Source organism: Pelobates fuscus, chromosome 5 (genome assembly GCF_036172605.1).
Source record: "Pelobates fuscus isolate aPelFus1 chromosome 5, aPelFus1.pri, whole genome shotgun sequence".
Classification (NCBI taxonomy): domain Eukaryota; kingdom Metazoa; phylum Chordata; class Amphibia; order Anura; family Pelobatidae; genus Pelobates; species Pelobates fuscus.
In genome coordinates this window covers 351,209,751-351,225,631 of record NC_086321.1, presented here as the reverse complement: position 1 = coordinate 351,225,631, position 15,881 = coordinate 351,209,751, and the positions used below count along the sequence as shown (strand labels likewise).

General features: G+C 42.1%; 1 protein-coding gene across 4 annotated transcripts in view; it reads right to left on the bottom strand.

Moving 5' to 3' along the window:
• Window positions 1–15,881, bottom strand: part of NFIC (nuclear factor I C) — a 131,362-nt gene that overhangs the window by 39,980 nt on the left and 75,501 nt on the right. For all 4 annotated transcript variants that reach the window (XM_063455912.1, XM_063455911.1, XM_063455914.1 and 1 more), the window contains 4 exons: window positions 15,536–15,660; window positions 2,920–3,045; window positions 2,583–2,764; window positions 2,181–2,334 (listed from right to left, as the gene is read on the bottom strand). In XM_063455912.1, the coding sequence (XP_063311982.1) occupies window positions 2,181–2,334; window positions 2,583–2,764; window positions 2,920–3,045; window positions 15,536–15,660 (587 nt within the window). The remainder of the gene's footprint in view (window positions 1–2,180; window positions 2,335–2,582; window positions 2,765–2,919; window positions 3,046–15,535; window positions 15,661–15,881) is intronic.

The following is a 15,881-nucleotide window of genomic DNA, read 5'->3' as shown; positions in this document are numbered from 1 at the left end:
GAACGGGCGGGCCAGTCCATAGCATCAATGCCTTTGTCTTGCAGGAACTGCTGACACACTCCAGCCACATGAGGTCTAGCATTGTCTTGCATTAGGAGGAACCCAGGGCCAACCGCACCAGCATATGTCTCACAAGAGGTTTGAGGATCTCATCTTGGTACCTAATGGCAGTCAGGCTACCTCTGGTGAGCACATGAAGGGCTGTGCGGCCCCCCAAAGAAATGCCACCCCACACCATTATGTTGCAGGCAGCAGAACGTTCTCCATGGCGTCTCCAGACTCTGTCACGTCTGTCACATGTGCTCAGTGTGAACCTGCTTTCATCTTTGAAGAGCACAGGGTGCCAGTGGCAAATTTACCAATCTTGGTGTTCTCTGGCAAATGCCAAACGTCCTGCACGGTGTTGGGCTGTAAGCACAACCCCCACCTGTGGACATCGGGCCCTCATACCACCCTCATGGAGTCTGTTTCTGACCGTTTGAGCAGACACATGCACATTTGTGGCCTGCTGGAGGTCATTTTGCAGGCCTCTGGCAGTGCTCCTCCTGTTCCTCCTTGCACAAAGGCGGAGGTAGCGATCCTGCTGCTGGGTTGTTGCCCTCCTACGGTCTCCTCCACGTCTCCTGATGTACTGGCCTGTCTCCTGGTAGCACCTCCATGCTCTGGACACTACGCCGACAGACACAGCAAACCTTCTTGCCACAGCTCGCATTGATGTGCCATCCTGGATGAGCTGCACTACCTGAGCCACTTGTGTGGGTTGTAGCCTCCTTTTCATGCTACCACTAGAGTGAAAGCACCGCCAGCATTCAAAAGTGACCAAAACATCAGCCAGGAAGCATAGGAACTGAGAAGTGGTCTTTGGTCACCACCTGCAGAACCACTCATTTATTGGGGGTGTCTTGCTAATTGCCTATAATTTCCACCTGTTGTCTATCCCATTTGCACAACAGCATGTGAAATTGATTGTCACTCAGTGTTGCTTCCTAAGTGGACAGTTTGATTTCACAGAAGTGTAATTGACTTGGAGTTACATTGTGTTGTTTAAGTGTTCCCTTTATTTTTTTTAAGCAGTATATATATATATATATATATATATATATACACACACACACAATTTGTGTTTAAATGTAAGCATGTTTTTCTATGGAGTATGTGTGTGAACATTAGTGTTTGAATGCAGGCGTGCATCTGTGTGTAGTGTATATACTTCCACACACACTGATACACATACACACAATTATAAACAGACACACACACTGACACACATGCAAATACACAGTCACACAGATACACACACAGACACACCTATATCCACACGGACACAAAGACACACACATTAAAACATAGTTACACACACATATACCCACACTGACACACACAGATACACAGACACTCATACATACTGACACAGAATACTCACACACACATAGACACACACACACATACATACTGACATACATACAGATACACACACATGCAGCTAATTTTTCAGCCATCCTCCTGTTTCTTACCTTTTGGGTGCATGAGGGTGCATGAGGGTGCCTGGGGCTGATGGGAGTCGGTCTGGGTCTCGCACGGAGTAAGCTGGGAGGAAGTGAGGGGCCATCACTTCCTCCCAGCCCTGCTGTGGCTGACATCATTTAAGGGGGCCCGGTCACGCTATAAAAGGGCCGTAGAGCTGACTGGACCCCTGAAGACATACACCCATCGGTTGGCCCTAAGTGCATGGACCACCCGATGGGCCCCATCAGCATGCAGGCCAAGGTGCAGGTGCACAGGCAGCAGTTCCGCCACTACAAATGGGAAATGTGGGGCCGGTGAGGCCAGGACCACCGGGCACGTGACAATTGTCATGATTGTCACCGCCTAATGGTGGCCCTGCAGCTAGGGGGAGTGATGTCAGCAGAGGTAAATCTAACTAAGGTGAAAACCTGGTCTCGCCCCTTAAAAATTTATGTTGAATTAATTTGAAATTTCTGACAATTCTCACTTTAGTGAATAATTCTGCAGTAGACTACTTATTTAGACTATATTTCTCAATGACAAATTGAGAAAGACATTGTTTTTCTCTGTCACCCTATTATAGGACTAATTCCACCATATGCACTTTGTTCTTGACAGTCACTCTGCAGCTGACATAACATACAGGAACACATAGTTATCCTGAATGTACTCACTTGGAGATGTAGGCGAGGATGTACCCCCATCAGATGCGGTTGTAGATTTGGTATCAGAAGGTAACGTCAGACGAGGCATTCCAGGTGGGGGTGGTGCCAACATCTGAGTGGAGATGTAGTGACTTGAAACCTTCACCTGGCCACTCCCATTCAGCTTTTAACAAGAAAAGGGAGTTCACATAATGATAAGTGGATTCCTAAAAACTAATCTCACCCAACACCAATCACATTTCCTCCTAGAATTGCAACAGCAAAACGGTAATATTGTCATATTATGTTAACATAAATTGTAACTATATAACTTAAGCACTAATTCCATCCCTGATACAATGCTTCTAATACCGTATTTTTTATATAAATGCAGCCACAGTTAGCCTTACTCGCTTTCACTCAGGGGCTTACCGGACTGGGCTGTTGGTTGGAAGGATCACAGGCAAGGGACACCAAATCCTTCAGTGGATCCTGTGGATTGAGGTGTGGAGGATATCGGATGGCTGTGTGAGGGAAGTACGTCGATGCTTGAGGAATAAGTGAGGAAGTAGGAAAGTGTAACGTAGTGGAGGTGTGAGGACTACGGGCAAGACCTGAGTGGAGAAAAGACAGTAAAAAAAAAGTGAAGGGACAGATACATACTAAATATATAATAATTCAAAACATCAAGGTTTCACAATTCTTAATAAAGCCCCAACGCATTCTGCAGTGCTGTACATTCTTGGCTTTCCATACCCTATACACTTACCACTATGCACTGCTATGACTGGCCGGTGGTGCTGGGTGAAGCCACTGATTCTTGGGGATGTATCTTGAGGGGATGGGCTATGAAATGGAGATTTGTCCATCTCAGTCTTCTTTACCGGGGACATACCTGTCATATTACAGAAAAAGCATTACATTAGAGCTGATGCTGTTTACTTTGCAGAAGAATGTAAATTTATTTATTTATTATCATTTATATAGTACCAACATATTCAACAGTGGTGAAGTCAATATTACAGGTAAAGAGGGCCCTGCTCAAGCGAGCTTACAATCTATATGGATTTGATTTCAAGAAAAAAATCTCTACTCTCAGCCAAAGACAAACTCAAGTTTGCCAGAGACTACTCAAACTTTATTGGGATCAGGTTCTATGGTCAGATAAACCAAAATAGAGCTTTTTGGTGGGTTTGGCGCACACATAGAGGTAGTCATATGGAAAAGTACCTTATGCCCACGGTTAAATATGGTGGTGGCTTTTTAATGTTTTGGGGCAGTTTTTCTGCCAGAGGATCTGGACATATCGTTTGGATGCATGGCATCATGGACTCTAAAATATGAACAGCTTTTAAATGAGCACATCTGGTTTTTATCTCTCCCTTTATTGAACCACTGGGGATGATGCTGAGAGACAAGAATTTTTTTGAAAAATAAAGACATTCTAAAAATTTTTTTACCGTCAATATTTTAAATATTAAAATATATATCATATATAAAAAATATATATCAGTAGATAAAAACATATCAAAATATTGAAAAAAATTCTAATAGTTTTTATAGTATTAAATCATTTCAAAAGCTTATCCAAAAATATTAGGGCACTATGTTTAAAACATAGCATTCTAAAAGCTAGTTATCACACGTCCCTGGGTTCTAGTATTCTGTATATTATATGTGAGTATCTGACAGTGTGCTTATGTAGAATATAGTGTGTGTCAGGCAGGGAGCGCAACATTCCGTTGCCCGCTGACTGTAATGAAACCAGCTCTTCGTCCAAATTCAGCTACAGACTGAAAAAAGACATTAACTGAAAGGAGAAGGGGGAGGAGAGGGGAGCGAGGGGAGGGGGGGGTGTCAGGACCTGGCAGGGTCATGTCAGGACAGCCTTGTTATAATACAGCAAACATGTGACAAACCAAGAGTGGAAACTTGCAGAGAACTCACTACTGCCATATTGCAAACGCTCTCTTGAAGGTGCGACAGTGCAAGTTAAACACTATCTGACGGGGCTATCGTTTTGCAAACTTCCTGTTTTTGCCACACTGCTAACTTCATGTGACCCTGTTATTTCACCGTACTATACAGAAACGCTTCACTGTCTGTGATGGCAGAGATTATCTGTAGTCAGGGATTATAAATGCATAGGGGGGAAAAAAACAAACTGTCTGACCCTCTCCCTTATTTAACATACCGTATTCAAATGCTTGCTGGTACAATTGCTGTATTTAATTTACAGACTATATTGTCTATGGGTGGGCTGGCAAGGGCAGAGGTGGGGGCAAATTCTCCCACGAGGCTATATAAGGGTTATGGGCTGCATCCTGCTCCCCCACCACCATTGTTTGGCAGATTAAAATAGCACAAAGTGCGTTGGGCTGTTAATTAGCACAGTACTGCAGGAGTGAGGCAGCAGGCTGGATTTAAACTCCCACTTGCATGGGTTTGTGCTTGCGCTGGTGGTCCTCAATCTCAATGTTCGCCTAGGCCCCCTGAAATAGTTTCCAGAGGACTTTAGTAACTAGGATTGACCAGGCTTGTTTGCAGACCTTGGAGATATTTACCAGTGACCTCAGAGTGAGATGAGACAGTGATCATGACATTCACAACACACACTGGAGGCGCAGGAAACGGTCTGCATCTCTTAGGCAGATCTCTGTGACAGTTTCCATATGCTGTGCTTTTCATCTTTACGGACAGTGATATATGATGTCATACCTCGCAATGACAGCAACCTCCCTCTGTCAGATACAAAAATTGCAAGCAAAACTGAACTTTCCTGTACTTTCAGCTCGACTACTCTGGCCTTTCATTTAACATTCACTTTGAATTCTAAACTTAGTAAATAACTCTGCATTTAGCTTCCCACACTATTGTTACAGGTGCTATGAAAACACTGCTGAAGGCCAGCAAGAGGGACATTGAATTTAACTTTTTTTTTTTGTCAATCTTTTATTGAGGCATTTGAAGGTACGGTACAGAAAAAAAGAAATGGAGTTATAACACATGATCAGATAACATCACAACAACATGTACATTGAAATAATCTCAGATAGACAGTCTTTTTTTGTTGGTGTTTTTCGATTAAGCACGGATAACAAAAAAGGCCAAAATAGATAAACATGTCTGAACTCAAGTTACTTGTAAGATGGTAGGTATGCACAACACGCCACGCGCTCTCTATGAATAATGATGTTTGTAAGCGAGTAAGGCTTGTAGCATGAGGGCGAGTTTAAACCACTGAGGTTAGCTAAATTGCTTGGTTAACTTGAGGCTAGAAGTTACAGGTCATTGACTGTATCAAGGAGTTCTTCTAGGGAAGTGTCATAGTGGCAAAGTGGTGCCTAAATAAAACGAAAATACAAGTATGCTTATCAAATGGTGTTTTCAGATGCCTCTGAGACTCAGCTAGTCGGTATGACATCCCTCAGTAAAGGCTTGGCTTTCAGCCGACTCCCTCATGTGGCAGTCCCTTCAGGTATTTGGGTAGTCACCGCCATGTTTGGTAAGGCACACCTGCTCTCACTTCACCCTTCCACTTTCCAGGTCCGTGAGTGCTGGGTACTATCTCCTGCCGACAGAATATGGGTCTGCGAGGTCTCCATCCCTTGTGTCTTCGGCCCAAGGCCTTAGTGGGAGCCCTTGCCTGAAGTCCATTGATCCCATCAGCAGCATTGTGGGCCCATGGGTTTTCCGGGTTCCGGATGGTCCCCTGGGTATATGGACGGTGGTTACCTCCAATTGGTCCCCCGGCTTGGAAGAAGGGCGGACGTAGATTACAGCAGTGCCACTCAACTGTGCTGCAGGAGGTGTAGGCAGTGTGTGCTATGCTCCAAGAAAGCCTCTGGCTTGGGTGGGAGATAGGCTTCCAGGGTGTCGTGTGGGGCTGTGGGGCAACAGGGGGTGATATCATTCGAAATTGGTTGTTGATTCGGCATCAACATTTCTAGCATAAAACTGTTGTTGAAGGAGTCCTGCCACTCCTGGGCTCCCGGGTTTGTTCGTGGCTGCGGTGTCTCCAGGCCATTTTAAGTTCGCCTCATGGGCCTCGATTGCCCCAGTGGGGACCGGGATATCCCCCACCGGCACAATGGGGGAGGGGAAGGAAGGGGGAGAACGGGGTAAGTGACAGGTCCCACAAGCTGCAGCGTCGTGCAGAACGGGCGATCTGCCATTTCACCCGTCTGTCAGCGACGGTAGGCCGCAGTGGGATCTCTGTGGGAAATACAAGCCGGTAAGTCGCACAGATTGTCAAGAACGCCCCCCCGGGCACCAGCTAGTGGTATGTGGCTAGGTAAGGTGTTTGTAGAGAGCTGGCTGTCAGTAATTTTCAGGCTGAGTTAATGAGTGAAGCTGGGAGCTCACTCGATGTGCAAACAGCCGCCATGATGCCCTGGCCCCACCCCCGAACTTAACTTTAGGATGGAGATTCAGGCCTACTTGAAATTCTTTTCTTTTTTTTATATTTATTGTTTTATTATGTGGAAATTTGTAACATTCATGTGTGAGATACCCCAAAGGCAATTCTCCAACATGTTGAAACAATTAAACACAAGTTAGAACATACACATTTTTCCAATTTATACCAGAAGGAAAAATAAATAAATAAATAAATAATATATACCGAAAAGGGAAAAAAAAAAGAAATACACATCAATATAACTACTTTAAGCAAAAGCGTATTGGCAATATATTCTAATATAGGCATTGTATAGCGTTAAACACCGAGAGTTTCCACATAGAGTACAACACTCAGTAAAAACCATCCTACACGCGTTGTGTCCTTCAATCACGCTACACTCATCTAATGCCAGCCGCTATCGAAATAATTCATGCCAAGGATTCCCAAAGTATAGTTGTTACATTGATAGACATAATCACGAGATAAAAAAAAAAAACAACTCAGGATGGAGATTCAGGCCTACTTGAAATTCTTTTCTACAGATATGGTCCTGGCAACCCTCACAATAGTCAGTATGGGAATTAATTTAGGTATGGTCTCGTTTCCAACCATTCATTCATTTCCCACTATCATTTGTGCCTGGATGATAACTGTATGAAGGGATCCCCTGAATTTTGGTAATAATCAATTGAGGCTATGCTATAGCCCATGAAATTCCTAAATGCTGACCTAACTTGCAATATGATTTGCTCTTACTGATAGAAAACCTACCTGACACCAAATGACAATGATGGTGCCAATGTATCAAAATAATCTACAGCCTGACTCATCTTGTAGCCTTCCTTCTTCCCAATGAGGTAGTTAGTCTATGTTGGACTTGAAAGACAAGGTTTCTCAAGTCCAACATACTGGTCATTATAGTTCAACTAGCTAAGTCCTAGTTAATGGTCTGGACTTTCTTGGCATTTACTTGTGGGTTTACTCAACAGAGATTTAAAAAAGATGCAAAACTTGCAACAGCCATTAAACTTTTGAAGGATACAAATCTCTACAAGGAAAATGCCATGCTGAGAACATAGTACATACCCAACTTACATACAGCCTCCATAAAGGGCCGTGCAGTGAGTGCCGGTTCACAGCAAGAGTGCACCCAATAATGCTGTCGAGCTGTGCTATCCGAGGTGAATTTCCTAGTGACCCCATATGTGGGACAAAATGCAGAAATGGGACTGTCCTACCAAAGATTGTTGCGAGGTCTGATACTAGGAACAGGCTTTTTGTGGTGGGCTATTAAATGATGAATATTACAACGGATGCAAAATGGATACAATGGATCCTAAATGCTGACACCATATGATAATGATGGTGACAATGTATCAAGGGATTAGAATTATTTTTTTTAATTTCTAGACAAGCTTAGGGATCAACCGGCGCATGCACCCTCTCTGTAATCCCATGCATGAATTCAGAGATATCGGTCTGTACATTCGAATTACCCCATTCATACTATTCAGCCTGCTCGGCATGCCATCTATCCCTAACAGGGCTTTAGTATACATTGTTGCAATAGTTATTCTAATGGTATATAGTTTTACATTTGATTCATTACTATCCACTGTTTAAACTAATAGATACCTGCTCCCATACCATTCTAAATGTGTAATCAAATGTTTACAATTGATATTAATTGACTCTAACTATATACAATATCCCACCCACTCAGAGAGAAACATTGATACTTCAGGTTTAACAGTTTTATATATCTAGCCTCTCTCTTTAGTATTTCTCATTTCCATCCTTACTTCCTGTTATTTTAGAGCATTCTGCATTCGGATTAGATTTAGAGATCCCCTGTGGGACATTTTAACTTACTCTATTAAAAGTTACATTTTAGAATGATCACCTTATAGTGTTTTAACCACACCAGGTTCTATATAGATATACTTTTCCATATTGTGGTGGACCCTGTCATACACCAGATGAATCCCTAAGACTTAATCACAAGCCCCCTGGTTCGGTGTTCAGGGAGACGATGGTGGACCCTTCCACCAATCAGCGTTCAGCCATCTGTAATTGGTTTTCCCAATCTTCCTTCACCATTAGATATGCCTAAACTTCAGACATAGTTTGGGCCAAGGTTTCTTCCGAAGGACTGCTTCCATAGAAGGCCAAGTGGGTTCCTCACCTCTCTGATGATAGGAATGAAGGGCTTTTGGACCTGTCTACCTCCATGAGTGCGGAAATTAGGGTGTCCTTGGACTGGTTACTGGCAACTTGTCCTCTGGCTTCTAGCAACTCTTTGAGGGTCTTTGTTTCAGCACAGCAAAATTCATCCATGAATTCCTCTGAGGTTGTAACTGGTGCTCGGTGGTTCCTTGTGGCTGGAAGGTACCATCCCACTTCTAACACCAGATGTAGCGGACCTCTGGTAACCCGACTAGTTACCTCTGCTAGACTCTCCTCTAAGCCAACCTGGAACCATGTGTGAATATAGCTCTCTTCCCCTTAGTAACCAGACGAGACATAGTTTTGGGAGTAATCTGAGTTTATTGCTCTGAATGCAGCCTTTTATGCTCAGACCCGCAGTATGGGGTCTACATTCTGTTACACAGTGATCCCGCCCAGGCGTCTTGTGTCTGGGAGATAATTGATTCAAAGACCAGTAAGTTAATTATCTCCCTGATACAGAGAGCCAAAAATAGAAACATATGAAAAACACCCCAAAATACAGATAAAACCCATAGGAACCCACATGTCATACATCCCCGGTTGGCTGTTGTCTGAACACCCAACTTGGCCAAATAGCACCCGAATCCATAAGGAATTGTCCAATCGCCCGGGGTAAAGTTTTGACTGGCCACACACATAGGCGAAGCCCAAAACAGTTCCAGAAGAAAAGTGATCTCTGTCTGTCAAATGTCGTGAGCTAATGTGGTTTAACGAAAGGGTGCTCCCCCTGGTACTCTGGGAGCGATTGTTCTTAAGAATCTGTAGTACATTCCCTCCTGGCAGGTCGGCAAGTAAGATAAAACAAGATGACAAGTAGACCGGTGACCTCATGGTCTAGTGGCTGATTTGGATTCCACAGTGATCGCAACTAACGCCTGCTGAAGTTCATTCAGGCAAATAAAATCACCACCGTCTGCCAAAGAGCACATTTTCGACAGTACGTTCGGTAGAAGGGAAGGTACTGAAACAGGGCGTTTGTGAATAAGTCTTAGGGATTCATCTGGTATATGAGTATTAGTCTGACAAAGACATGATTTGTCCAAAACAAAACCTTTCAAATCATTTTTATGGATGAAATATTTCTTGTTTTGGATTTAGACTTCCAAGCAATTTGCCCGAACAAACTGATTCATTAAAAAACAAATGAAAGGTTTTAGTTTTGATTGAATCTCTTCGGTGTCAAATTAATTAACACATTGTCAGTGCATTTTATAGGTTTTAGACTTGAATTCATGTTGTATTTTTTTCCCTCAAGTTCAAACCTCCACACTTTGCAAAAAAATAAAAAAAATGTTTTGTTCTTTGGATTATTTTAAGAGCCAAATCTGTGAGGCAAAATCATTGTAGCCATACTCAAGTATCCTGGTATTTTTGAGTAATAATAGGGTTTCTGAGTTCAACCTGTTCTAATAGTAGAGAGAGTTGATAACAGTTCTAGTTTAAAGGGAAACTATAGTCATCAAAACAACTTTAGTTTAATAAAGCAGTTTGGGTGTGTAGATCATGCCCCTGCAGTCTCTCTGCTCAATTCTCTGCCATTTAGGAGTTAAATCACTTTTGTTTCTGTTTATGCAGCCCTAGCCACAGTTTATCTGCCTGTGGTTTCATTTTAAATCACAACTTGCTTTAGACGTTTGTATCTCCTGCTCTGTAAATTGAACTTAAATCACACACAGAAGGCTCCTGCAGTCTCCAGAAGACTTTTAACAGAGCAGGAGATAATACAATCTAGATTAAACAGAATGTGCAATAAAGGAACCTCAATTATCTAGGTTCCTTTTCTGGAAGTGTTTAGGAAGGCTGTGCAAGTCACATGCAGGGAGGTGTGACTAGGGCTGTATAACCAAAGTAAAACAAACACAAATGTTTGATGTGTTTAAAGGGAAAATACCGGAGCGTGTAGCAGAGAGTGATTATCACCATACAATACTGATCCACTGTATACATTTCTGTGCCTTTCATGTACTGTGGTATTGACCTATTCTTCCCCACGTCTGGATATTTACGCACTCCAACAAATCTTTAATTTGTATAACTAAAGTGATTTAATTCATAAATGTCAGCTAAATGAGCAGTGAGACTGCAGATATATGATCTATACACTAAAACTGCCTCATTAAGCTAAAGTTGTTTTGGTGCCTGTAGTGTCTGTTTAATATTTTTTAGAGCTGGAATTAACTATCCACAGGATATAAAAACACAGTGTCGGGAAAGCTATACCATTTCATCTGCCACAGTTTGCCTAACCCAATACTGATATCTTGCCAGTTTACTAACCATTATAACATGAAAACTGTTATAGGTTCTGTGTAAAAATTGTAGATTTATTGGGAACTATGTATTTTTTCTGCTGTTATCTCATATTAAGGGGCATAAAATGAAGCCCATTATATTATGAGAATTCTGGTATTTCACTCATTAGCCTGTAATTAACCATTTAACAATGTGCTCATTATTACTCTGAAACCCTGCATGTATTTGGCTCTTTGGGACACATTTGGTACAATATTATTAAGCAGGATATAAAAAGAAACAAAAGGATCAGTGATATTTGATAAATGAAAAAGGACAAATGAAAAATGCTATGTCCACTGGCAGATCTATTGGAAGATCTATTTCTGTTAAAAATTCAGTAACCATTCGGTTGAATCCTTCTCCATCAACGGTATCCATTTCAAAACAGTAGGGGTCCATTTAGCTCAATTCGCCATCATGTAGATAATAAATACTGTGATCCATAGAGGCATGTTAACACGTTCACGATGTTAGGATGTGTCATTACTTCCTAACAATACTGGGCTTTAACGACGTTAGGATGTATTGTCACTTCCTAACAATTTGGTATGAGCAATTTATGGGCTCCAGGCTAACCAACTAACTGTATGTAGCGCCCAAAGTGGTAGCTGCATCAAGCCTTTTAAATTAATTGAGTAGATCGCACTCAGCCATGGTAATTCTCAGCTTACAGCTGCTTAAGAAAGACCCCCAGAGTCTGAACAGACCATGACAGGGTCTCCCTGCATTTCCCTGGTGATTGTGATCAGTGCTGTGCTATGTTTGGGTTAAAACTGTTTTAGGCTTAAAAATTATGTAGTGTTAATATTAGGGGTAATGTTAGGGTAGGTATGTAGTTATAGTTAGTGTATGCATAGTGTAAGAGTTGGTATAGTGATAGGGGGAGGCTGGTTAGTGTTAACTACCAAATTTTTTTTAGATCCTAGACATATGAGGCATTTAAAAATCAGAACTGATATTTAAATCTATTTTGAGTTCTTTTTCTTTAGTTGCACAGGATATGTAAATACTATTCTAAGCAAAACTGTGGGAAAAAAATATATATTTATTCACACTTTATGTTGTGTTATGTATACATAAAATATTAAAAGAAAGACCTTTCTGTCCTTCAAAAAATAATACATAATATGTATGGGGCACTTAAAGGGAAACCCTTAAATTACATTGGAACAAACACCGTGCAAATTCTAGGTTTTGTTTTGGTTCAGAAATTGGACAAAAGGTAATTCTGTGCTAAGTGTCTAGACCCAAAAGTGTTAAGTTCAAGGCGGTGAACCTTCTGCTATTTTTTTTTTTTTTTATTAATCACGTTTTTATTGAGTTATACAGTTATACATATTAGTAGGCAAATTTGGGCGCGAACCTTCTGCTATTATACCTCATTGCTTCCTGACATCCTGACAATATTTTAACTCCTGACCTCACAATATGTGCTGCAGCGTTGGAAAATGATGATTTAATAATGAGCTTAAAATGGAGGGCACAAAATATGTAAGAAATTGTGTGCCCATTTAGTTTTAGATCTTGTTTCCATTCAAAAACCACATCACTGAAATTTTCTCGAATATGTTAAATATAATTTTCGAATATATTCTACAGTATCTAAAACATGGAAATAGCCTCTATCAAGTATAAAAAATAAGTAACTCATAAACCTCACCTACTGTAACACTCCTCGAACTCCCCATATGCTTTTTTATTTTTTTTTTTTTTTAAATATACCGTATATACTCGAGTATAAGCCGACCCGAATATAAGCCGAGGCCCCTAATTTTTCCCCAAAAAACTGGGAAAACTTATTGACTCGAGTATAAGACTAGGGTGGGAAATGCAGCAGCTACTGGTAAATTTCTAAATAAAATTAGATCCTAAAAAAAATATATTAATTGAATATTTATTTACAGTGTGTGTATAATGAATGCAGTGTGTGCGTATGAGTGCAGCGTGTGTGTGTATGAGTGCAGCGTGTGTGTGTATGAGTGCAGCGTGTGTATGAGTGCAGTGTGTGTGTGTATGAATGCAGTGTGTGTGAGTGCAGTGTGTGTGTATGAGTGCAGTGTGTGTATGAATGCAGTGTGTGTATGAATGCAGTGTATGAATGCAGTGTGTGCAGGGCCGGTGCAAGGATATTTGCCCCCCCCATATGTCCTGACCTCCCCTCCTCCTCCCTCAGTGGTCCTTACCTCCCCACCCCTGTGTTCCTTCACCCCCCTCCCCCAGTGGTCCTGACTCACCCCTCCCCTAGTGGTCCTTACCCTCCCCTCCCCTAGTGGTCCTTACTTCCCCCTCCCCTCCCCTAGTGGTCCTTACTTCCCCCTCCCCTCCCCTAGTGGTCCTTATCCCCCCCTCCCTCCCATAGTGGTCCTTATCCCCCCCTCCCTCCCATAGTGGTCCTTATCCCACCCCCCTCCCTCCCATAGTGGTCCTTATCCCCCCCTTCCCTCCCATGGTGGTCCTTATCCCCCCCCTCCCTCCCATAGTGGTCCTTATCCCCCCCTCCCTCCCATAGCGGTCCTTATACCCCCCTCCCATAGTGGTCCTTATCCCCCCCTCCCTCCACTAGCGGTCCTTATACCCCCCCTCCCTCCCATAGTGGTCCTTATCCCACCCCCTCCCTCCCATAGTGGTCCTTATACCCCCCCCCCCTCCCACAGTGGTCCTTATACCCCCCTTTTTTTTTTTTTTTATTATTATTATTATTATTTTTTATTATTATTTATTATTTTATTTGTATTTTTATTTATTTTTCGTCCCCCCTCCCTGCTTGATACATGGCAGGGAGGGGGGCTCTCCTTCCCTGGTGGTCCAGTGGCAGTTCAGTGGGGGGAGAGGGGGGCTGGCAGAGCTGTAACTTACCTGTTCTGCAGCTCCTGTCAGCTCTCTCCTCCTCTGCGCCGTCCGTGCAGCTCCTTCTATCAGCTCACACTGTAAGTCTCGCGAGAGCCGCGGCTCTCGCGAGATTTACACTGGGAGCTGACCGAGGTGCTGAACGGACGGCGCGGAGGAGGAGAGAGCTGACAGGAGCTGCAGGAAAGGTAAGTAACATCTCTCTGCAGCCCCCACAGCCCCCAGTCTGTATTATGGCAATGCAAATTGCCATAATACAGACCTTGACTCGAGTATAAGCCGAGTTGGGGTTTTTCAGCCCAAAAAATGGGCTGAAAAACTCTGCTTATACTCGAGTATATACGGTAAGTTAAACAGCAATTGTTCTGCACAAAACAGTAACTGGTTGTTAGACTAAGGAAAGACCAGGTCTTGTGTGTAGGTAAGTATTATAAATTATCCATTGATGTTTGGTAAGAGCCAAACACCAATAGATAATTTACTTAATACTTACCTACAAACATATAGAAAAGTACCTGAAAACTGTGGAGACCATTTTGCATGATCTCTTTATCCTCACATACAGGTGTATACACCACTTAAATGAAACAATAAAACGATATATGCTTATTGCATAGATTTTACGTATTTCTGATCTGCAGTCAAGCGTTTTTTAAATTTACACACAAGCCTTCTCCATGTTAGCCAGTGTTCTTGCTAGGCTTCAAAAAGACTTAAATCTAAAGGCACATTTTATGGATTCCTTCACATATATATGACTTAAGACCCTGCTAAAGCCAGCCCTCTACCACATGAACTGCACCACAAAGTCCAACTCTAAACCATGTGTTCTATTAATTTGTTTAAACTACATATCTTTTATATTAACCCAAAACCATGCTACTGTAACTCTTCACCCCACTGCATTAAACCCACCATGGACATATAGCAATACCAACACACTGTACTGTATAATTAACTCCCAGTGTGATGTAGTAAACATAGAAACATAGAATGTGACGGCAGATAAGAACCATTCGGCCCATCTAGTCTACCCAATTGTCTAAATACTTTCATTAGTCCCTGGCCTTGTCTTATAGTTAGGATAGCCTTATGCCTATCCCACGCATGCTTAAACTCCTTCACTGTGTTAACCTCTACCACTTCAGCTGGAAGGCTATTCCATGTATCTACTACCCTCTCAGTAAAGTAATACTTCCTTATATTATTTTTAAACCTTTGCCCCTCTAATATAAGACTATGTCCTCTTGTTGTCGTAATTTTTCTTCTTTTAAATATACTCTACTCCTTTACGGTGTTGATTCACTTTATGTATTTAAATGTTTTTATCATATCCACCCTGTCTCGTCTTTCCTCCAAGCTATACATGTTAAGATCCTTTAACCTTTCCTGGTAACTTTTATCCTGCAATCCATGAACCAGTTTAGTAGCCCTTCTCTGAACTCTCTACCTCAATTCTCCCCACACATTAGCTACAGGCTCACTTTTATCCCATCTAGATTAGTACACTATAATTTTTTTGTGAGAAGTTTTCAATTTTGGTTTTAGTGCTCAAAATAACTTGTGTTTTGAACCATGCATACATCCTAGTTGTATTCTGCAAGGCACTCACCCCCCTCCATGTCCTCAGTCCAGTTGCGACTGCTCCCAGTTGGAGACGAGGGTGATGCATAGTATTCTCCTCCAGGGCTGGTGTCAATGTCATCCTCCAAGGACCCAGACTTGTGCCTTTTGCTCCTGGACAGAAAACATGAACAATGTGTTTAACAAGAACACTAACGGAGAGGCTTGTCACATAGAAAGACCATAAGAATATATTACACAGGAACAGTGAAACATACACAATAACAAAGGTGATTCACCCCAAAACTTCCTAAAATAGTCTACTTATTGGCAAACAAACAGACTGTCTTTTTTTGTCCTTGCTGCATTGCAATTATCACTCTACACAATGAATA